We start from the raw sequence: 24245 nt of genomic DNA, 5'->3' as shown, positions 1-24245 counted from the left end.
AATTGGGGCTGACTTATAGTTTCTGAAGTTCAGGCCATCATCATCATGGTAGGAAGCATGCATTGTGCAGGCAGTCTTGATGGAGTTGCTGAGATTTCTACATCTTGATCCAAAGACAACAAGGAGGCAGCCAGCAGGAGGGTCTGAATCATACTGGTCAGACCTGAGCATGTATGTGAGACCTCAAGGCCCCACCTCTAAAGTGACATACTTCCTCTAACAAGGATTCCGATAAGGCCATACCTCCTAATACTGCCATTTCCCCTGGGCGAAGCATATTCAGGCCATCACAAATGTACCTTGCCCATTTCCTCTCCAAGACTTTGGTGTGGGGCTATGTGACTTGCCCTTCTGAGCAGAACCTGTGAATTCATGTGTGCAGAGGTGTGAAAATGACTGGATTTGTGTTTATACATGTGCATGTATGTATTCAGTTTAGTTAGATTTGTTTGCATCTCCAGAGTCAGTGTCTTTTTACTGCTTTGAGATACAGAGTTCCAGGACTTGCTAATGGTCAGCAGCGGGTCACGCTCCTTCCTGATGGTGCCTACATGCCTTGTCTCAGTCTTCTTCAGTGGCTCCTGATGTTTCACAGGATGTATGCACTGAGTTCTTTAATGATTTCCCTCCCAGATGTTCATATTCTGCAGCTTTTTTTTCTATGCCTTTTGTTTTTTGAGGCAGGGTTTCTCTGTGTAACTCTGGCTGTCTTGGGACTCCCTCTGTAGACCAGGCTGACCTAGAACTCAGAGATCTAGCCTCTGTCTCTCAGGTGCTGGGATTAAAAATGTATGCCACCACACCCAGTCCTGCTGCAGTGTTTTGGTTTTGTCTGTCTCCTACATTGAGCATCCTAGCACAGCCCTTCCCTCGCAGGGGACTGCTTTCTTTCCATAGGTATCTGGAAGTAGGACTGCTGACTGTGCCTTTTGTCCTGAAGCCATTTTTAATGTCTTTCCCTCAGCTGTGCTTTATGATGGCCTGTGAGTGTTAGGCACTTAATAAATATTTACTGAAGTGAACTCAAGGGTTTGTATCTGGGATTTATCTCTAGCTCACTACTTCATCTATGTAAACTGTTTTATGATACCCTCATGCCCATTTTACTTTCTTTGAAACAAGTGAGCTTCTCAGTTATGCAGGCTTCATTAGGGGAATCAGGTGAAATGAATCAACAAGTATTCTGATTATCTTCCCTGTGTGGCGGCTGGAGCAGGTGAGGAATGAGTGCCATTTGGCCCAGTGCTGGAGCTTTTCACACACCAGCCAGCCAGGCCTGCTGCCTCCCTGGCATGCATTGGACCGGTGGGCACAGGGGCATGGGAAATGGCACTTCACCTGAGTGAATTGGAATGCTCCTGTGAGAGGAACATGTGACAGCCCTCGATGGAGCCCTGATGATGGACTTCGGAGGCCATTGGGCTGCTGAGGCCGAGGGGGTCAGTGTGAGTGCAAAAAGGAAGGGATTTGAATCACCTAACACCAGGGTAGGGTGTGTGTAGAGAGTGACAAGATAGAAGAAGAAGGTGCCAAGTCCAGCCGGCTTCCCTGAGATAGACTTGGAATTCCAGGTGGGCTGGCACTGGGCCACCATGAGAGGCTTTTGAGTAGAATTATATTACTGGGCTGGTTTTCAGAAAACTTGAGTAGTTCTGGGGCGTGAATTTTCAAGGTTTCTGTGATGTAACTTTGCCTGTTCTTCTCTTCTTCACAAAGCTGTCCGAAAGTGTTGTGAACCGCATGAAGGATTGCAGCCAGCCTTCAGCAGGGGAACAGCTGGCTCCTGGTCCTGGTCCTGAGTGCTCCGTTCCTGTGCCCACTGTCCCTCAACCAACCATTCCAGTGCTTACTGTTCCTTCACCCTCTGTATGTGGGCCCGCAGAAGGCACCTATAAAGCCCCTCAGGGAGGTATGTTGGGAGAGTGGGAACAGAAATTGGGAGAGATATGCCTGGCCACTGCTAGGCTTGCCTTTCTCCTTGAATGATATGAGTCAGTGCCTTCTGAGACAATAGCCCTCCATGCAGCAGACACTGTCTGGTGTGGTCTAGGCTGCAGCATAGTCAGAGCTTCTGCACAGTGTTTTCATGTCTGCACATAAAACAATAAAAGATGAGGCAGAAGGTTGTGGTCTGACAGCTCAGGTAGGAAGCCATCTGCTTTTTAGGACCCGGAAGAAGCAGAAGTGTCAGTCACTCAGTTGTGGCAGCTCTAGTCTAGCTGCTAGTCAAAGAATGCAGTATATGAAAATGGGTCGTTGGGGTACATTAGTGTTGTACTGGCCTCAGACACCCTGATCCGACCCTTCCAAGATTCCTTGGCCACTGTGGAACTGGCATCTATTGAGCTCTTCCCCAACAATTGCTTGTAGCAAATACAAAGAAGCAAAAAGCCTTGAATAGAAGGCTATGAGGAAGAGTAGAGACAGGGTATTCAGAAGGCTTTGGAGTGCTTGCTGTTCTAGTCAATGAACCCCTATGAGAATGTGGTCTGTTACTTAGAATTTGTGTTTTGTTTGTTTCTGGTTTTGTTTTCTGAAGTAGGAGGCAGACTGCAGAAGGCAGACTGGGCCCAGGGTAGCCCCTGGGTGTTAGTTTTGGCGTGTGGCCTCAAGTTGCTGCTGCCCTTCCTACCCATCTTCTTTGAGGATTGTAGTAGAGACTAGGAGTGTCCACTTTTGTTCAGTAGCATTGCCGGGACACAAGGCAGCTAGACATCTCTCTCTCTGAGAGTGCACACAGCTCTGATTAAAGTCCATACATTCACCCTAGGGCTCATAACATGGTATCACTATGTCACATCAAAAGCTCATACCAGCTGCCTAAGGCCTGGGGTAGTGAGATAGGCAGAGGCTACCTGCATATGGGAAGACAAGGCTGTGGTGGGTGAGATTTTCAGGCAGGTAAACAGTAGGAGCAGAAGCTTAGAGCTGGGATACAGCCTGGTCTGTTGAGGATGTAGAAGCTGTTTGCTCTCTCCAGACTACAGACTACAAAGGAAGGGGAGACATTGGTTGTGCTCACCTCCAACAGTGGCTGGAGGGCTCTGACACTCCTCTCACTGTGTTGTAAGCCTCAGGGCTTCTCACAGGTCCTAGAGCCAATCAGAGCCTGGATTTCACTCTGAGATCTTAGTGAAAGGGCTGCATAAGCTCACCTTCCCAGTCTCCATCTCCATCTTCTACCCAGCATGCCTCTTCCCTAGGATTCTTTTGCCCTAGAGATGAGAGAGACTGAAAGGGGTCTAGCTTGACCCAGTGAGCTTTAATAAGCAGATTAACTGAAGAGGGAGAGAACCATGGGAAAATGAGAGTGTCACAGTGCATTTGTCATTGCAACTGTGGAAAACACACAGACTTCAGTCTCACTAAGTTCCAGCTGTTTGAAAGGAGTAACAGGGCTTCAGTTGTCATTTAGTTTTAGCAATAACAAAAGATTTTGCCGAGCTTATTTTAAGTTTCTGAGTGTAGAAAAAGATTTGACAGGAGTGGACCAGGCTAAAGTGGACTAATTTTAAGGTATCTCCTAAGTATAGTTTTTCCTTTATGTTAGTGATAGAACAACGTTAGAAAACATGGTTACAGTTAAATCATTCCCTCACACCGTTGCTCAGGTGCAGGAGCCAAGGCCATCGAGATGAGCGGGGTTTCAGCCATAGCAGACTGCAAGGAAGGTGGAAAGCTCTAAGCAATTAGTCAGTTTAGAGGAGAAATAAGTGGTTAACAGATGACAGGAGGGGAGAATAGAATGCCGACAGAGTGCTGCCATTTGGTGTGTGGAGCGTGTGGAAAGTCTTTATGATGGCTCAGGTGAGAATGAGCACAGGACAGGTTTGCTGGAAAAGTTCCTTATCACTGATACTTGCAGAAAGATTCTAGAAGATGCTTAGTCCTGAGGGATCAGGGAACCTGGTGGGTCCCACAGGAGGGAGGTTAGTGGGTCAGTGCCTCATTTTCTACAGCCAGGAAGCATTGCTGGTCTTTTCTACTTTGTGGGTCTTCTTTTTTCCATCCTTTATCCCCACACCCAGTTTCACTCCCATCACTAGTAGGAGAGAAGGATAAAGGGGAAAGAGAGAGAGAGATCCCTGAATCTAATTTCTTTCCTCTTACTCTTTGAGCATGAGTACTAACAACCTTCAACCAACCCCCTTGAATAATCAACAACCACCAGGGCCCCTCACATTTATATACACTCTGAAAAGTTTCCAATATTCCAAATGTCACACAATCACAGAAACTGTCTGGGAAAGCAGCTGGGAAAACCATGCCTTTCCTAGAGCACGAGGCAAATCATAGGTGCTACAAACAGTTCAAAATGGGCCCCCCCATAACCCCACACCTGGGATTAAAACAAAAGCACATTCTAGTAGTGTTCCTGTGTGTGTGTGTGTGTGTGTGTGTGTGTGTGTGTGTGTGTGTTTAAGAAACCAAAATTCCAAAATTGTCACTGTAGGGAAGGGTATTTTTCAGTTGGGAAAGAGAACATTTATTATTTTTTTGAGTTAGGGTCTCATGTAGCCCAGGTTGGTCTTGAACTCTTTGTGTTGCACTCCTGGTCTCCTGTCCCAGCTCTCCAGTGTCAGTATCACAGGTATGCATCATAGTTGGTGTACAGGTGCTGGGAGGAACCTAGGGCTTCTGTTAGCAAAACAGAAGGGTGCTTGGAAAGCACCCTACCAACTGAACTAAAAAAGGAGAAATTCCTATCAGAACCAAAACCAAGCAACACCATTTGTACACAAACACAGCCTTCAGGAGTGAGTGGGAAGAGCGTTACTGTAGAGTGCAGATCCAGCAGCAGTCTTCCTCTGCCTCAGTCCCAGCTGAGGAAAGCCTGGTATATTACCGAGGAGCATGAGGTCTGCCCTCTTCAGATCTCAGCTGTGCCACTGCCCTCACATGAGTGCGTGTGGCCATTTTGGACCTGCTTTTCCTCCTGGGTTGGAGTAGCAGACCTGTGCGTCCCCTTCCTGGCCCTTTGTTTATAGTTGGTGCAGTTGTTCTTGCCTTAGAATCTTGGGCTAGAGGTGGGGGACTCAGAGAGGACACATGAGTTTGGAAAGATGGAGGCTGGGGAGGGGAGGAGTGACAAGATCTTCACTGTTGTCACGAGAAAAGTCTCTAACAACCCAATAGTCTAGATAATTCTAGAGGTAAATAAGTCTCTAACAACCCAATAGTCTAGATAATTCTAGAGAGCACCACACTAGCATTAGGAGTTTGTAGAAATGGATGCTGTTTTCAGTCGCTGTAACTAAATACCATAGGTGAGATAATTTATAAAGAAGTAAATTTCTACAGTTCAAGGGGCTGGGGACGTCCAAAATCAAAGAGCATTTGGTCAGGACTTTATTTCTGATGGGAACTGGGTAGAGTCCCAAGGCAGCATAAGATATCACTTTTTCCTCTGGTTCCTTTGCAGACTTTAAAGTGTCCAGGGCAGAGAATAGTGATGGCCAGCAGTCCTCAGCAGTGAAGGAGGATCTCAAGAAGTAAGCCCAAGAGTCTGTATCCCCTTGCTGCCCCCAACCCGCAAAGCTGCTTTCTTCTGGTGCATCCCACGCCTACCCCTGACACCTGGAGCACAGTGCCTCATATTTTGTGTTGTCTTGTGTTGAAACACAGTGCCATGGTGGCTCTGGTCCATGAGAAGGGCACAGGGGAATTGGTTACCAAAGATGGATTCTTAAAAATCCATCCTTAAAATCCAGAATTGAAGAGGCAGGATCTTGGAAGAACGAAGGAAGTGGAGTTTGCCCAGTTCTGTGTGATGAACTTCCTGCCAGCACGGGCCATGACCTTGAGAGCTCACAACAGTAATGAAACAGCACCTCTGTTCCTAGGATGTGCACAAAAGTGGCCAGGGCACAGAGGCAGTTTCCTGACTTGTTGACCCACTAGTTGTCACCTGGAGAAATCACTGCCGAGGAGGATGTTCTTAGTGGGGGCATAGTCAGGAGTAAGCACAGTGCCTGCCTTCTGTGCTCTCTAATCCTGGGCTTCCACACCATCCTTGAGGAAATGCCCTCTGTATGGTCCCAGGGCTGAGTCTCAGCCTGTGGACAGGATCAGCTCTGGCTGGGGGTTTGCCCTCCGGCAGGACAACCTAGGTAAAGACTCATGGTCTCAAAATTTACCCTCCTATATCCCAATGGTATCTCCAGGAAAGTACAACCCTCTCTGCTCCCTTCAGTAACTTTTAATAATTTTAAAGTAATTCATGCTGATAAAAGATTAAAAAAAATACATAAAACCAAACCAAATCCCCATAGACTCCTCATCTCAGTTTGACGGCTGCTCCTCTGTGTCTCTTGCACTTGCTGTCTTTACCTTAACTCTGCATATTAACATCATAGGCATTTTCATATCTTGCTGCTTTACTTTCTATTATAATTACTTTCCATCAGTTATACCTGTTTTCAGGCATGTTTATTGCTAATCAGATTGTTTGTTCATTCTCAGTTTTTAGATTCAACTTGTTACATATACATCCAAGTTAGCACTGAGACTGTGGCATAGCATTTCATGATGCGTGGCCTTTTCTCTACTGTGACTTTGCTGAATGCTGCATGTGCTATTTTACTTCTGTGAACAACACAGAGAGCATCTTAGTCCTCCTAGCTTTTATTTGCTGTGACACACTAGCAGGATAGGTCAAAGAATAGAACTGTACTCTGGACAAAGTTAGATTTTTAAAACCCAAAAGTGCTGCTATCTAAAACCTTCAGGCTTTCAGCCGAGCAAGAAGGTCATACCCAACCCTGCCTACTTGATTGAAAGGATGGCTCACAAGGGATTCAGCCCTGCCCTGACACACTTCCGGTGGCAGCTGACTGCCTGTTCTTTGCCTATGGCTAGCTCTCCTGTTCTTGATCTGAGTTGTCCTAAATGTCATTGTCTCCTTACTTCGGGGCTGTCACTGAAGTTTCCTTCCCCTCAGGTGCAAGAATTGGCTTGTGGTTTCCTATTCTGTTCTGGGCAGCCAAGGACTGGAAACCCCATCCCTGCTTAGATAGGTGCAATGAGCAGGCAAGTCTTTTCCTGCCCATGTTCTTCTAGCCATGCCTTCTGTGGCAGCTTCTCTCTGTTTCTCTTTGGCCTAGGTTCCAACAGGAGCAGCTGGCAGTCCAGGATGAGCTGGTCAAGGTGGCAAGAAAGGAGAAAGAGGCAACTGAGAAGCACTTGAAGGCATCCCTGCCCAAGAAGAAGGCCACCCACGAGCAGCAGCAGTCAGATCGCCTAGTGAGTGTCTTTCTGAGCTGGCCAGTCTGCCAGTGTGTGCAGGAATGGGCGGCAGAGGCCTTGCGCTGGAAGCTCAGGCTGCTCCACAGCTGGCTACATCAGCTGCGGCTTTGAGGTGTTTTCCAGGCACTGGCAATTTGGAGTCTTCAGACTCTTGACTCACTGATTTGCTTTGCTACCTTGTCAAAGTCCATTCTTGTGGCTTCAGGCCTCTAGAGCCATGGGGGATCGAGAATCTCATTTGTCATAGCTATCACTATGAGGTATGAGGGCTGCAGTCCTATGTGTGTCAGGAGGACATAGGGGTTAGGTTTGGGGGCATGCAGTGTATGATACCAAGAGCATCATTTTCATAGCAAGACAGCCCAGATTCAAAGCCTGGCCCTTTGCTTAGAGCTTCAGCACACTGAGCCTTGTTGGAGGATCATGATGCTCACACACAGGATTGCCCCAGGGGTCAGGGATAATAGCTACCCAGGGCTTAGGAGGAGCTGGCAAATAATGAAGGACTGTTGCTACTGTTATTAATGCATCTAATTGATCGGAGCTGTTAGTCAGGATTCTTCAGCTTCAATGCAAAGTTTATTTTACAAGTGAGGTGTCTAGGAGCACCTGGTGGGCCAGTTCAGCAGCTGCTGGCATCATCAGGGATTCGGCACTCCTCCTTCCCACTGTTTCCTCAGGGAACCAGTCACACTCAGGATGATTGTTGCCACAGCCATGGTAGCTGCTGCCTCCTCGTGATGTATCAGCCAGGACAGGTTGCTTAGAGTGCTACCTCCCAGCAGCATTTGTCTTCCAGTCCATTGGTCTGAATTGCACTGGGTGACCAGGGCTAACATTCAGACACAGAAGGACTAAGGAGACTGTGCTATCTGAAGCTTGGATCCTTTCATTGCCATGGTTGAGAAGTGGACAGACAGACCCAGGCTGATGGCAAGTGGGGTAGTCTGGCTGTTGGCAGCATCTAATGACACTTGCTTTGGAGACCATGGGTTTGAGACTAGGGCCAGTTTTGCCTCAGTTAGTAGGTCAACAGCCTCTGTACACAGAACAGTGAAGAAATTGGGATGAGATTGTAACTCTGGGATGAGATGAGCAGAAGGAAAAGCTAATGGCCCTGACAGTCACACAGTGCGTGGAATGCTCTGGAAGGTGGAAGTCCTTGGCTCCTGGCCCTCGAGACAGGGAGAAGATAGATGTTTGGAAGAGGCGAGTTGGTTCCAGCCCAGTGTTAAGTGGCAGAGATGAGTTATTTGGGAGCGTTGCAACCTGTGGTAGGCAGAAATGACATTGACCTTCACCCTGGGAAGATGGGCAGCCACTGGGACTAGGAAGCAGTTAGGACATATGGTAGGATACAGGATGAGAAGGTCAAGGCCGGGCAGCCTGACAGCCAGTAGTACAGAAGATCACTTTACCGAGATATAAGGTTAATCATGGACCAAGCAAGGCAGGCGTCATTCACTTGGGACAGTTCTAGAGCAGAGCATGCTGTCTGCTTCGTTCTCACTTGAAGGTGATAATTAGTGAAGGGAGTTCACAGCCTTCCTTCCCTCCACCTGCAAAGGAGGTTCCCTTCTGCCTCCACTTTCTGACTGTCTCTAGGGGAAGCGTGGTGAGTGCTGAGTGCTCTGGGTGCAAGTGAGTAGATTTCGTTTTCGTGCTTGTACTGAGTTGCTACCTTAGGATGAAGAGAATGTGTCCCTGCCAGTTTCTCCCAGTTTCCTAGATGGGTGTTGTCCTCTGTAAACTACTCCCAGGGAATAGTAGAGCAAGTCCCTTCAAGCTGAAAATATTTTATGTACTTTTGTAGGCATTTCTACTTTTGGCTACTCAACATCTTTTTCTCCTGTCACTGGAGTTCAGATCTTCTTTCAGGAGCTTTTCTGTCTCCCGTGGTTGCGGCCTCAGTAAGATTCTAATTTGGTGCCTCTGTGGAAACTGGATCTGGGCATATGTCTCAAGTTCAGCCAGGGATAGATAAATAGCCCCTTCCTAGGGACTTCAGTCTGAACTGAGTACAGAGGGAGAGTGGGAGGCCAGGGCGGCAATTATTTATTGCAGCCTAGGTGGGCTATGAGGCTCCTTATGCTGTTAGGTTATGTCTTTTGCTTTTTCCAACCCCTCCAGGGTACTGTTGTTTTTTCTGCTCCTCCTGCCATCTTGAAGATCATGTCATTTGCTGAGAGCTATCAGTTCATTGTTTTTAAGTTTGCTAGAGTTGTCTTCTGCTGGGCAGTGCTGCAGCAGGTGCACCTCTTATCCGAGGACCTGTGGCAGGTACATCATCGAACTGTCTAGAAGAGATGTTATAGCAGCTGGTTCTGGAGACCTGCAGTCACCTGTGGAAGGGAACTAAGGCACCTTTTTGTGTCAGCAGTTAAAGTGGTGGGCAGGTGCTCTTGCATCAAAGGAAGCAGCTCGCTGTGGATGGTAGGGTTGGCAAGTGCTTTCAGTAGAGAATATTTTATCTGTGGTACATTTAAATGAGAGGGAAAAAGCATTTAAATGAGAAGAGAAAAGATGGAGAAAAAACCTGAACTAAGTATGGAGATTTTTTTTTCTCCTTCGTGCATGCCTTCCATGCCTTCTGCATACAAGTGCTGAAAGGCTAGGGGTTGATTGGTAGACTTCAAGACAGAGCTCCCATGGCCTGGTAGTCTGGAAATGTGTGTATGCCAGAGCTGCTGCTTGCTCTGGAAGCAGGTAAACCTGAGGCACACCCAATGACTGTTGGAGTGAAAAGCCTCCTTAGGGCCTCTGTGACTCAGTGTCCCTAAGTCACACATCCTTGGACCTGTTGCCCTGTCTGGACATAATGAGAGGCATCAGGTATTTGATGTGTTTTTCTGCCATTGCTGTTTGCCTCTCACTTTTATAGTATTGATTTTTCATTCTCTTCTGCATGAGGGAACAATTATGCTCATTATTGGGAAAAGTTCATAAAACTAATGAGAAGGAAAAGTATAAGTTTTATAACTTGCTTCTGCTGACAGAAGTGTTAATGTTTCCCATCTAATGCAGCAATAATGAACAGTTCTGTGTGTAACACCTGCTCCTGCCCTTGCAGCTGAGTCCAGCCCCAGCTCCATTATGGATGAAGGCCATGAATGTCATTGGAGCCTATGTCAGCTGAGAATTTCCCTTTGTGTTTGTGGAGGAAGCCTGGAGTTCAAGTCAAACACTCTGGCAGAAACAGTTGAGAACGAAGTGGTTTAGGGAGCTGAGTCTTCTGTTCTGAGGCATAGTGGATTGAGAAATGAAGTCCTGGCAGAGTGAGCATCACAGTTTTATCTGGGTGGGGATTAATAGGTATGAGAGCTCTCAGTGCACCCAACACACCCAACAGCACAACTCCTTCCACCCTCCCTCTCTCCCTCCCTCCTTTCTTCCTTTCTTCTTCCATTCTTTTGTGAGTCAGCCAACCCCCTCCCCCAGCATAGCACTCTAGGCACTGAGCTAGTTTTCTAATAAATGGAGATACTAGGCTGCTCCTGCGCTTAAGCAGGTGTATTTGTTAGGAGAGTGACAGAGTCTCATGAGGGACATTACAGAGTTGAAAGGAGGGACTGGAAGATGCTGGAGAAGAAGGTGATGAGCTCTTGGAGGATGAGAGAGGCCTTGAGGAAAAGGAGACAGTTGAACTGGAACTGAAAGATGAGTAAAGGTGCTAGGTGAGGAAGATGAAGGATGCTGGGGCTGAATGAGCCTGAGACAAAGGCTGGTGAGGAGGGGTTGAGTCTCTGGCCAGAGTGGAGGGTGCGACAAGCAGGGAGGCCACTGAAGCCAGTGTGCAGTAACATTCAGGAAGGTTGAGGGAGAACTTGATACAGAAGGAAAGAGCTCAGCATCAGCTCTGGGAAGTACTCAGTTCCAAACCCAGCCATGGTGTCAGAAGCTCTTAGAGTTGGTAAGCCTCTCCATTCTCAGATGTGGCCAGGCTAAGCCTGAGAGTTCGCCTGAAGTTCACCTAAAGACTGGCTATTTTGTCGACTCCTCAGATAAGGTTCTTTCGGTCATTATCATGGTTCTTGCATTGTTTGATTATTTGAATGCTTCCAGAAACTGCCACATACTTGAGCTGTGTGAATCTCTAGCTTATGATGTGAGGAAAACATTAAGAAGTTGCAATTTTCAAAAGTTAATATGGCAGAAGTTTTAATCCTTCTCCTAAATGTCCCCCTCATAGTTTTGTAGGCCTTCCCACAGGAACCGTTAGAGAGCGAGAACTATGTGGTGGTGCGCTGGTCTCTTCACTCAGCATGTAGACAGTGATTGGCTGCTTAACGGCAGGTCTGGAAGGCTACTGCCCTGCAGTGACAATTTTAGAATTTTGGTTTCTTAAACACCCACCCCCAACACACACACACACACACACACACACTAATGTGCTTTCCTTTCAATCCCAGGTATGGGGATGTGGAGCTGCTTTGGAAGCAGTTTATTATGATTTGCCATATGCTCTAGTAGAGGCATGGGTTTGCCCGCTGCAGAGTTTCTGAGATTGTGTGATGGTTGGAATGATGGAAACTTTGCAGAGTGTATATAAATGCTACGGCACCAATAAGCAGGGTTGGTTACAGTTTGTTAGTAGTCATGCTCTCCCTCACTCTCTCCCTCTCTGTCTCTCACTCTCTCCCTCCTTTTCCCTCTCTCTCTCCTTCTCTTTCTCCCTCTCCTCCCTCTCTCTCTCCCTATCTCCCTCCTTCTCCCTCTCCCTATATCCCTCCTTCTCCCTCTTTCCCTCTCTCACTCTCCTCTTTCTCCCCTTTTCTCTTACCCTCTTTTCTCTCCTATCCAGTGAAACTGGGAGGATAAAAGGTAGGCAAAGAAGAGCCCTCAAAGTAGCACAGACTGGCTACATTGCCCAGCTGTCCTTGGGTCTCCTTGAGGCCTGTTGTTAATAGTGGGAAGCAGGTGCCCATCACAGCTCTCACAGCTAGGATGGATAGCAATAGGAAATTTTAGCTTTTTCAAACAACAGCAGCAACCCCAAATCCAGACCTGGCGTGTTACACTATACTGTAATCCCAGCATTCAGGAGGCTGAGGCAGAAGGATTTCCATTAGCTTGAGGTTAGCTGGAACTGCAAGTTCCAGGTCTCAAAAGAGAGGTAGGAGGGCAGTTGGATGGTGGGTAACGGTGCTTGCTGCAAGCCTGATGATCTGAGTGCATCCTCTAGGGACCCGCATGGTGGGAGAAAGCTGACACTTGCAGGTTATCTTCTGAGCTACACATGTGTGCTGTGGTACAAACACACAGAGAATAAATACATGTAATTAAAAATTCAAAGAAAATCAACTAAAAAGATGTTTATTTGATTTCTAACCAGTAACTTAATAGACTTTAAGCTTCGTTTGCCAGGAAGCGGAAGGAGTGGGTTTTGGGATACAGGCCTCATGTCATGAAGTTGGGATGACATTTAACTGAGCTTGCTGGCACCCAGATGGCTGATAAAAGGTTAAACTAGGACAACAGCCTTGCCATTCCTCTCTTCTGTCCTTCAAGTCCTTAAATCTTTGTTTGTTTTGTTGTTGAGCCTGGTCTTTAGATCAAATCAGATCAGAGGCTGCTTTGTTTTTTTTTTCTGTTAAGATCCAGAGAGGAAATACTCCCAGCTTTATAGGCTATACACAGCCTCTGCCTGCTTTTGTAGTGTTTGTGACACTAAAATGTGCCTGGAACATTCTTGGATCAGAGGCCATATCAAAAGATCTCTGGGCTGGATTTTACTGTATTGCAGAAAACTGGCCCACAGTGCTCACCTCTGGTGGTTTGATTTTATTTTTCTGCTGTTGGAGACCTGGTCTCTGGAACTTACTATGTAGTCCAGCTAGCTTCAAAGGTGTAGCAATCCTCCTGTTTCAGCTTTCAGATTGCTAGGATTTCAGGCCTGGGAACCACACCCAGCTGGGCTTTTGGTCTTAAAAGTGTCCCTGAGTACCCAGTTCATTGGCTATTGTATGTTGTGTTGATTCAGTTTTTTAGTGGATAGGGTGACCCAGTCTTTCAATCTTTTGATTTTTTTTTTTTACACACAAAAGAGTGAGCATTTAATTTTTTTCTGAAAAATTATTTATTTATTAAAAATAAGTACACTGTAATTGTCTTCAGACACACCAGAAGAGGGCATCAGATCCCATTACAGATGGTTTTGAGCTACCATGTGGTTGCTGAGATTTGAACTCAGGACCTCTGGAAGAACAGTCAGTGCTTTTAACCACTGAGCCATCTTTCCAGCCCAATCTTTTGATTTTTTTATAAATAAAAAATATTTGTATGTGTCTAGAGAGGGAGGGTGGGAAGGAGAGGGAAGAGAGGGGAAGGAAAGGGAATTGAGAATGAATGAACTTGTGTGTGTGTGTGTGTGTGTGTGTGTGTGTGTGTGTGTGTGTGTGCGCGCGCGCGCGCAGAAACCTGCAGTGGTTATAAGAGGATATTAGAGCCTTTGGATCTAGAGTTACAGGCATTTGTGAGCCACCCAATATGGGTGCTGAGATCTAAATTCTGAACCTTATAATAGAGTAGGGAGTGTTCTTTACCACTGAGCCATTTCTATAGCCTTCGTCTTTTTATCTGTGAAGTAACTTGGAGTTGGGTGGCCTCAGCTTTTGTAGTGGGAAGATTTTGTGTTGGCTGGTGTCTGAGCCCAGGTCTTATTTTCAATGAATATTTATTGTTTCTCTGGAGACGAAACAGTGATCTGTGTGGGGAAAGCCCCACATCCCCTTTCACTCTACTTTCCTTCTCTTGCCATTTTATATCATGTAAAAAGTGCTTGTCCCTTACAATCACTGCCACTCTTCTGTGCCCCCCTCCCAACATACACTGTGCCACCCTTTTCTGTGCATCCTCTGAGCATAGGATCTAGAAGATGTACTTAGACCTTGGTCATCTCTAGATTTGACTGTCAGTTGACCAGATTCTAACACTGGTTGAAAGAGTGTACTTGGCTTTATTTTCAGTTCAAGAACTGAGCAACACTGCATTCCATGAAGTAGACTAGTGTTCTTATGGCTGGACAGGAGGTCCGAGCAGTCTGACCGGAAAGACTTTGTGAAGACAGTAGAAACAAGCTCAAAAAGGAGACTGATTGAACTATACCAGCCATTTTTTTCTAAGGTTAGGACAGAGAGACAGGACAGATAGATCACTTGAGAGTGCTGTGTTTTATGTAAGTATTTGGACATCAGGAACTTCATGGTCAGTCCAATTTATACTGGTCTGTGTGTAAGCTTGGCTGTTCTCTTTCTAATCCTGTTTCTGGGAAGGTTGGATAAACAGCTTGGCAGAAAGGAATTTTAGCTTGAGTGACTGCATTTTCTTCTTAGCCTGGTCCATACTGGAGTTTAGTCCAAAACAATGGCTTCATCTTGATTCCACTTAACAGTTCTATTGGGTTTTCTTTTTTTATAACAAGCCACCTTTTTCTATTTTTCTATAGATTTCTTGCCTGGACATCATCTGCAGAACAAATACGGGGCAGTGTTCTTTCTCTAGCCCAGGGTAGCTTGGGAAGGTAATCATCTGTCTCTAGGGAAGGGGTGCAGGCACTCTGAGCTTAGCCTTGTAGGAAATAGCTATCAGGAGTTTGCCATGGTCAGAAAATGATTGATTTTGATGATCCCTGGGGAATCCCTGGACTCTGAGCAGGACCTGCAGCCCAGGCCATGTAGGAGGCTACTACCAGAATGAAAAAGACCCTTTGCAAGCCATTCTGGGGCACATGAGGTATTATTGCTGGTCCTCTTACTGATAGGTCATTGGGGAATGTCCTTAGGCAGGCCCAATAGGCCTGCAGGTGGAAGTTTCAGCTTCTCTCCTGGGAAGCTCATTTCTCACCTGAATCAATGTGTAGTAATGACATCTACGCCATCAGCTACCGGCAACTAGAGGCCCAGGAGGTGTAGTTCGAGAACAGGGCAGTGAGGCTGGGGTATTAGGACAGGAGTTGGTGTAGATAAGGTGGCCTGAGTTGTTCCACATAGGAAAGGCAGAGGTGGGCAGTGGTTTCCCTAGGATGAAGAAGGGAGCCTGAGGACCCATTTAAAGAAAGCTGTTGCTCTGTGGCCTGCTCAGAGTCACTTTCAGTGGAAGCCCCATTTCTCAGTAGCATAAGTGTGCATATTGTATTCCAATGAAATAGTAAGGATTTGGGGTGGGCTTTGAGCCTGACCCCTATCCCAGGGTTATAGGTGCCTTCAGCATAGCCTTGTAGAGCTGTCTGGGGGTACCTTAGTGCCCTTCACTGTGTGCCCACAGAAGCAGCACGTCCTCATTAGTGCGAACTTTGTTAGGCAAGTGGCTGATTGTGGTTCCATCCTCAACGTCGTTACTTTTAATTAGCAGATTGCATGTCTATGAAAATTTATGTTAGCGCTAGGCACAAATGAGCAGGCTGACAGCCGAGGCTGGGACCTGGAGAAAACTCTTAGGGAAGCATTTTCTCTTCAGTTTCTTGAAGACCAACCAAGCTGACAATTGCAGTCAAGCCCTTGGCCTCCGTGTATCCAGTAGGTTCTCAAGAAAGCAGCTGCCTGCCAGCTCTGGGGGTGTTAGAGTGGCAGGGATGCTCTTCTTCACTTTCTGCAACGTTCTGGCTTGTGGACGGCCAGGCCTGAGTGGTCCTCTGGGCTGTGATGTGAGCAGAGCTTTAGGTGCCATGCATAAGCTTAAGCTTGTGGGTTAACTGGCTTCATCACTGAATCACCTTCCTTGCTGGTGTGAGGTGGTAAACAGAGAGATACCCAGGTGCCCATTCTGCCCTCTTCCTGTGGTGGAAGTCACTCACCATGCATTTTGCTGCTCCTGTTAGCTTGACAGTGTGTGCCATTTTTGCTTGGTGGGAGGGCCTATGCCCACCTCTGTACTGCCTCTGAGAGGCCGGTAGGTCTGGGTGTGAGTGTCCCTGTGACTGTGCACGATGCCACTTTTGCCTTGTTGCATAAGCAAACTGTTTGCCCCCTGGGTAGATGCCACTGCCCAAGGCAAGGCAAAGAATTGAAAAAGGTTGTTAAGTTTACCCACCAATTGAACAGGAGCCTTAAGGTCTTAGATTCTCATCTGTGTTATGACCACTCAGTGGCTGGGCCACACCACCATCTCATGTTTTGATATACCAACATATGCACCAAATACAGAGAGTTTTTGCTGTCATCAAAGCCCATTTGTCAGTGGCTTAAAGAGTAGGGCATATTTATCTCATGCTTCAGATATCCAGGAGCAGATTGTCCAGGCAGATATGGTAGTTTTGTGTATCAGAAGGGGCGTAGTCTCTTTCTGGTCCTCGTTGTACCTTTCTTCTTGGATATAGAGTGCCTGTCACATCATTTTCTAATTCAAAAAGAGGGAAGGTCCCAAAGACCATTTCCTAATGAGGCTTTATTACTTTCTTTTGAAAAGATCCAGAAGTCTCTGGCAGAACTGTCACATGAGCACCTCTAGCTGAAAGGCAGGCTGGGATATTTTAGTTGGGCACTGGACTTTCTGACATCAAGACACTGGGGTTATGTCATTCAAGAAGTGATAATCTGGTGACTGGTAATAATGACCTTCTGCAGTGTGGCAGCTTAGAAGCAGCTGATCTCTGGACTCTGACTTCAAGACTCTGCATACTGTTGCTGTGACCTGCGCCTGTTGTTCTCCCTCTGTGAGAGTCAGCTTCCTCTCTGGTCCTGTGGCATACTTCCCCCTGAATGGCAGACTCAAAGTACCCTCGCTCCAGTAGGTCAGCAAATTCTTAGCATGGAGCCCAGCTTCCTCAAAATACAGAGAAGACCAGCAGGTGACTAAAAGGGGACCTGAGGATCCAGGCAGGTCATGTTTCAATTTAGTAAAGAAGGGACAGGCACAGAGCGCTCCAGTGGCAGAATGAGGACTGCTTTAGGACACTGGAGATTTCTGCCTCCCGCTTCATCCCAGCTCTTCTGGCCCCGTGTTCCCTCAGAATCATCCACTTCTCTTTGGTGTTCCCAAGTCGATCTTGGAGCACTTGGAAAAAGGCACAGCTTTCAGTACTTGACACACTTGGTTGCATCCATCTGGACACTAGGACTTAGGGTTGTTGTTAGCCGTGGACCCATGCGAGGCTAAGGAAGGAGTTTGTGGGTGCTCTGTTCACTGGCTACCTCTGCATCCTCTTTGGCAGTTGCATGCCCTGTTGTCTTCAGCCCTCCTCTCAGTACCACATCTCAGTAGGACTTCCCTGTTGGATCCTTCTGTTGTGCTCTTGGCTGGAACCCGAGGGAGAGTGGACAGTGTTGAGGAGAGCAAGCCTATTGAATAGTACATCCCAAGTGACAAAGATCTCATGCTATTGGGTTGAAATGCCCTGGGGGTGTTAGAGGTGCAGTGCAGGCTTCTGTGATTATACAATGTCCTTTCATTTGGGAAGGATGATCCAGCACAACTCTTGCCCCTGGGTCTCCTGGTCCTGCCTGTTCCTCTGCCCAGCTGATCTGTCTGCACCTCTTTGTGGTGTATGGAATGGGTTGCTTGACCTGGCCTTGAGCTGTTCTCTTTGATGCTGCCACACTGTGGTGATGGCAGCCAGTGCTAAAGCATACACAGGCAGTGGGGCCTCCACTCACAGGCATCCAGCGTCAGGCAGTGTTGAACATGGGCCCATTCTCTAGCTGACTGGTTGGACATGATGTCGGCACCTTATCTCCGCTCTGACACACACTGGACATTAATAGAAATACAACTCGGCAGTGCGTGGGTGGAATTTCAAGCAGCCACACCAGGCCAGTGCTCTCGATGGCCATTGTGTGCTTAACCTCTGCCGAAGAGGTTTTTGATGAGAAACGAGCAAGTGAGACTGTTAACTCGGCAGCTGGGATATGGCAGGTTTCCTCCTTTGCTTTCTTAGCTTTCTTCATTCTTTACAGTGCCTCCCTAATCTCCCCTCAGGAGAGCTGGCTTTGCTGCCTCACAAGTTTTATTTAATCCACTGTTACAGGGTAACACTCTGTTGCCCAGGGACCTTGGCTGTTCACAGGTACAGTATTCCTGTGGTGGTTTCACAAGGTGGCGGGGGACAGCAGGAAAGCCTGCACCCTGTCTGGGATGTTTGACCCAGGCTTCCTGCCCAGGTCTCCAACTTCCTAAATGTACACAGTGGTTTTGGACCTGCAGCCTGCTTCCTTTCTCAGGCACACTCAGCTTTCAAAACTCTTTGCTTTCTCCTCTTTGCTTGCCTCCTGTTCCTCCTCAAGTGCTAGCTAGGATGATGTCCCAGCCCTTCTGACCAGTTCTAGGTGTATTGCATGGGAGCCAGTTGGCCTGCTAGACTGCTGACGACTTTGGGACAGATCCCCTATGCCCATCCCCCATTCTTACTGTGACAGAAGATAATAGGATGACAAACCCTCAACAATAGTGACCCCTAGGTCCTGATAGCCAGGCCAGCAGGGGGCCCTGCAACAGCATTCTTGATTCCCTTTCCAAATCCATCACTCAGCCTTTCTACATTCCAGGGGCATCTTTTTTTCTGGGCTACATCTTAAGTCATTAACTATGTTTACTTTCTCCTCCTTTCTATACCAACTTCCTCCCTGGCTTTCTCTAAGGCTCGCAGTGTCTCCTAGTCTTGGGCATTATGTTTGACATGCAGAAGTGACATAGAACTATGTTTGACATGCAGAAGTGACATAGAACCCACCCTGCTGAGGCCTAGACTTCCCTTAGAAAAGCAGACATCAAACAAGCAAACATTCTTGAGCGACAAACTGAGCTTAGAGTGATGTTAGTGAAGAGGACATTGCTTAGCGAGAGCAGTAAGCAGGCTGAGGTGAGCAAGAGGCTTCTCTGGAAACTGACACTTGGGCCAAGCCTGAGGGTTCAGGAGGACTGAAAGGGAGGAAGGGAGAGGTCTGAGGGTGAGGAGCAGCAGCACTGCAGTCAAGGTCAGAGGAGCATGTGTTGACAAGCCTGGGGGCATATGCTGAGAAAGCTGTGACTTAAAACAGCAAGCAAGGGGGCCCTCAAGTCACAAGGTTTCTCCTCTCTGGCACAGGGAAAACCAGGGTCAGAGATAGGAGGGAGCTTTTGGGAGGTTTTTATCAAGGTGAAGGAGGCCTCAGAGTGGATGAGGCAAGATTGGTGGAAGGCTCACCAAGAATCCCAGGGGAAGTTGTAGTGATCCAGACAGGCCAAGGATTGTCTTGGAGGACAGGATGTTGACTGGGAGCCCAGCGGCACTGTAAGTGACGCACAGACACAGCCCTTTTTTTCATAGCTTGGTGGTGTGGGCTTGTGGGCCCTCCAGCCTCAGCACATGGCTTCCAGGTGGTTGCTCCACCTCTCCCTGGTGGGGGGGGGGGGGGCTGGTGAGATCATCGCCAGTTTAAAAGCAAGAAGAGAACTGAGTACCGTTTCTGGACATATCCTGTTGGTTGGATGGTTGTCCTGTGGCCTCTCTCAGCTATAGGCTGTTGAGGAATTGTGTCCAGCTGGCATCAAGCTGAAGCTGTTATAGGGAGGAGGGAGGCATGACTGCTGGGGACAGATGGAAATTCTCCCTCTCTTCTGTTGCCTCTCACTGCCCCACCTTCAGCGACTCCCACATTCATCTTGTTCTGAACTCTGTGTGGCTTCTGTTCTCCAGGTGCCATTAGGAACTGTGCTAGCTACAGTGACAAATACTTGACAGATTCAGTTGAAAAGGAGGTGAGACTTGCTTGGGTCTGCTCATAGCTGGCTTCACTGCTGGCTGTATTTCTGGCAGTGAGGAGGCAGGTGGAAGGACATGGCAAAGCTAAGTTGCTCATATCATGGCCAGGAAGCAGAGACAGAGGGGCCCAGGATAAGGGCACAACCCTTCTGACCTCCTCCTCCAACTTGACCACACCTCTCAAACTTTCCATTTCCTCCCAATAATGCCATGAAATTTTAGGTTCATAAGTGGATTAATCCACAAATTAGGCATAGTCCTCATGATCTGGTCACCTCTCAATAATTAAATTGACTAAATGGAGACCAAGATTCAACACAGGAACCCTTTGGAGGGAACATTTCATATCCAAAGTACAACAGCTTCTCTTGAGCTAAGGGTACCTGTGAGTTTGTAGTCTCCATTAAACCTGCGCTTGGACCATGTATTGAGTGGTTGCTGCTATTGGCTCTGACCACTCCTTTAAGGTGCTTCTGAGGAGTGGGTATAGGGATTATTCCCCTGAATTGACTTGCTCTGACTTTTTCTTTCTAGTGGTCAGTTGGTCTTCTAGGCAGTGTCAGGCTTCCACCGAGATCTCAGACACATGACTCTTCTATTCTGAAGATTTTCTGTCAAGATGCTGACCCTAGCACAGCACACAGCTTTCCCCCAGCCATCTGTCTCCAGCTCTGGTCAAAAACCTCACCAAGAGTCATTGTTTTTTAGCATGAGGCAGACAAGTTAGGGCCTCCCTCTTGGGAATATGATCAGGACAGGGACTGAGAATGGGGCTAGGAAACCTGATTTCTGACTGTTAGAGATTTGGTTGAATGAGACCACCCCACTTCCTAGTCTAAAACTCAACCTGTATACTACTAGTCTTGTGGGCCCCAGGCGAATTTCCCAGCTTCCTCTCTGACTTCCAGGTAAGTTGAGCACTCTTCTCAGCTTCAGTGTAGTCCACATGCCATGAGCCCGAACTTCCCCGTTCAGCCAGAGCCAGGCTCTCCTGCTCCATATATCACTGGACTGTAGATGGTCAGTTGTAACAGGTGGACAGACAGTACTCCCAGGATAGTGAGGAGTCTACAGAGTTCCTCCAGGAACTTGGGACACTGTTGTAGGCCCAGCCAGTGTCCTATTAGGAAGATATAACTGTCCAACAGCAGTTGGTGTTTTGTGTTAACCCCAGAGTGTCAGAGGGAGGGGGAGAGGAGGGCTAGTGTGCTCTCATGTTGCTCTTTCTCTCTTGTTCCTGGGGTCATTATCAGGGGGAGGGAATATGTGTTTTTATCTACTGTCCAGACTTGATAGGGCCCCTGGGGCTGGCTTCCTTCCTGGACTTCATTGAACACAGTTGCTTTTCTCCTAGTAAGATTTTACCTTTTTGGCACACCTGATTCTTAGGCTTCCTTGGAGTGGCAGGAGTCTTCTCATTTGCTATGCTCTGGGCCAGAGTAGATCTGAGTTTTTAGGATGTGGGGGAGGATTTTATTTCTTCAGTGACAAAATTGTAATGACATAAGGTGAGATTCAGGAACCAGGCCACCTGTCCCACCCTGCTTCCCTCTGTGTTCTTGAGAAGCAGTGTTATTGCTCATAGTTCTTCTGCTGGACCAGGTAGAACTGGCGCTTTGTTTTTGGAACATCTCAAGGGCTCTTTGAGGGAATTCACAGACCAAGTTCAACAGCAGGTGGCATGCAGTAGTTCTCTGGTATTCCTGCCAGTTTGTGTCACCATCATGTACAATAGGTCTGTCCAACCCTCTGCCCTTTACCAGATACACACTCTCTAGGCTCCTATCTTTCTCTCAGGGACACCTCTTGTAGAAAATGTCCATGTGAAGTATTTTCTAAGAAGTTCATGTTCTTGAATATGTTTGGAAGGGGCAGCATAGAAGGGCATTTTGGAATTGGTGTGTTTACTCCATGAACTTCCTTTCCTGTACTGCCATGAGGCAGGTGTGGGCAGGAAAGCAGTTATCTGTTCTTAGGAAGAGTTGGGAAGGACAGACTCATAAACTGGCTTCTTTCTGCTTTTCACGCTGACTCCTGAGTAACTGTTTCCTCAACAGTTTGGGTAATTGCACAGTCAGGGAGAACCCCATTGAACCTTGGGAATGAGGTCACACTTCTGTATATAGACCCCCAACCCCTCTGGGTTCTGGCCCCTCTCTGTCATGCTTATTGAGCAGAGCCCACTAGGTGGCAGTCCTGGGCCACTTGTTGGTGGGGAGGATTGGAATGCTGCAAAAGACCCAGTGGGGTGGAGAGCAAGGGTCCTCTTCCCCAAGTGCCTTTTTAGCCTACTGATTCTAGAGACAGTGAACCTGATTAGGAAGCCAGAGAGGCCTTTTCTCCTGGCAGACTTTCCACCTCTCCTAGCCTTCCGTGGCTTTGATTATGCTATCTCTACTTTCCTTTTATTGTGGCTGCTCTAGGGTTGCTGTAGTCCTGGAGTCCAAGTGGTGCGCCTGGGGACCAGAGAGGGGATCTTCCAGCCCCTGTAATGCACTGGCTGGAGTATGGGCTCCCTCTTCTTGCTATGTTTTGCTTCTTACCCAGGGTGTTGCTGGTGGCAGCTTGGCTTGAGTCCAGAACAATAAAGGCACAGTTAGGCTTAGATGGGGGGCAGGGTGAGAAATGCTGGGGTTTAAGGAAGGATTGTCTGGGTCATTCTCTTATCAACTTTACTTACTGTTTTCCCAGGCTGTGTAGTCCCAGACTGCTCATTGCCTAATACCTCAAATTGGGGTGGGATTAAGGGTGGTTCTATGGACTTTGTCCTCAGGCAGATGGTTAGGAGACAGAGGGTTCCTTGCACCATCTTCTCTGAAGAGCTGGTGGCATCCTTCAAGTGCCTTTTCTTGGCTTCCTTGTACAAAACAAGCAGATTCTGACTTTCTGGTAGGCGAATGGACTGCCAGTTTTGGCAGCAAGGGAGATTTTTTTTTTTTTCAAGGCCCAGAGAAGACGCAGAGGGAACTCAGCTAACCTAGCAGTGACTTGAACTGTGGTGAGTACCAGTTAGGTTTAAGGATCCTAATGCTGGTTCTAAGTACAGCCACTGCTGCTCATTTCTCTGAAGAAGCCAGGGTCCAATGGAAGGAGTCCTATTCTGTGTTCTGGAGAGTCTCCAGGCGGATGGCATGGCACATCGTGCAGATCATCTGTGACATTCCTATGAGCATGCCGTAACTGGCCTGCATGCCTACCATAGCTTTGCCTTTCCCTGAAATGGTTGCTGCCAACTCCACAGCAGGGTGGAGTCTCTTGTAAATACGGAAGGCCTCTGTGGGGATGACTTCCTCAGAGCTGGTCCCAGCCGTACTCTCCTCAGGTTCTTGGCAGCCACTCCAAGGTACTGATTAACTGCTCCCACCTCTTTTGGCCTTCCTGCCTCTGTTGCATCCTAGTAGTTCCTCAGAGCCTTCATGGCTATCCTTTAGGTAGCAGTGGGTGAAGAGTCAGCTCTGGGTTTGACCCTCCTGTCCTGCAAACTCCTGTATTCCATAGTCTCAAGGGCACAGCATACATGTGTTTCCAGCCCACTGGAAGTTGGTGTTACTCACAAGGTGCCACAGTGTAGAGAAGACTGCCTTGAAAGTGGTGTGGCTATTCAAGTTCCAGGTGGAAGAAGGGAACTACATTCCTTTGTCCACATGAGTTCTTCAAGTCCACAGCAGTGCCGATGTTCCCAAAGTTTCTAAAATACAGGTAGAAAAAGGAAGGGACTTAATATGCATTATCTGTCCATAAATTATCCTAGCAGTTAGAATTCTGGTTCGTTGTGTTACAGTCTGAGTCGCCAAAGAAGTGGGAGTCAGGAGAAATCCCCCTGTAGGAAGAGGATGCCTGAAGCTGGCCACAGTCAGCTGTGCTTTCTTCAGCTCTCGGGACTGTACACTTCTGTGCTTGCCCGGACACTCCCTTGGGGCAAAGCTGGTGCTAAGGTGCTGGGACTTAGCAAACTGGGGAAGGGAGGTAAGCTTATCTAGGATAAGTTCCTGGTTTTATTCCTGATGTTTTATTCCTTATTCCTCATGTTTCCTTCCAAAGCAGACTGTTTAACAGCTCCACTGCAAAGTGAAAAGCCTGTGTGCTATCCCGAATTAGTTTACAAAGAGATTGATTTCTGCCTGTGTGATGCTGCCAGGAACCCCAGGGTCTTTCTTTAGGGATCACATAACTCCAAATACATTCCATTTGTAGCAGCTTTAGAGATGGAACCCCAGAGATGAAGTGCTAGGCACCTTTAGCTGAGCCTCAGAGCAGTGCCCATATTAAGAAGCTGGCCAGCAGAAGAGGAAATAAACGGCTAGAGCAAGGCCCCTGCCAGTCTTCC

The 24245-nt window shown here is 47.5% G+C and overlaps 1 protein-coding gene across 2 annotated transcripts in view; it reads left to right on the top strand.

Annotated features, from left to right (window-relative positions):
• The window catches only part of Chchd6 (coiled-coil-helix-coiled-coil-helix domain containing 6), a 220701-nt gene that overhangs the window by 18208 nt on the left and 178248 nt on the right, over positions 1-24245 (top strand). For both annotated transcript variants that reach the window (NM_001106608.1, XM_039107369.1), the window contains exons 2-4: positions 1717-1909; positions 5423-5492; positions 7104-7242. In NM_001106608.1, coding sequence (NP_001100078.1) covers positions 1717-1909; positions 5423-5492; positions 7104-7242 — 402 coding nt within the window. The remainder of the gene's footprint in view (positions 1-1716; positions 1910-5422; positions 5493-7103; positions 7243-24245) is intronic.

This window comes from Rattus norvegicus, chromosome 4, assembly GCF_036323735.1.
Source record: "Rattus norvegicus strain BN/NHsdMcwi chromosome 4, GRCr8, whole genome shotgun sequence".
In the NCBI taxonomy this organism is placed as follows: domain Eukaryota; kingdom Metazoa; phylum Chordata; class Mammalia; order Rodentia; family Muridae; genus Rattus; species Rattus norvegicus.
Note: the sequence above shows the minus strand (reverse complement) of the source record. Positions and strands in the feature narration are given on the sequence as shown.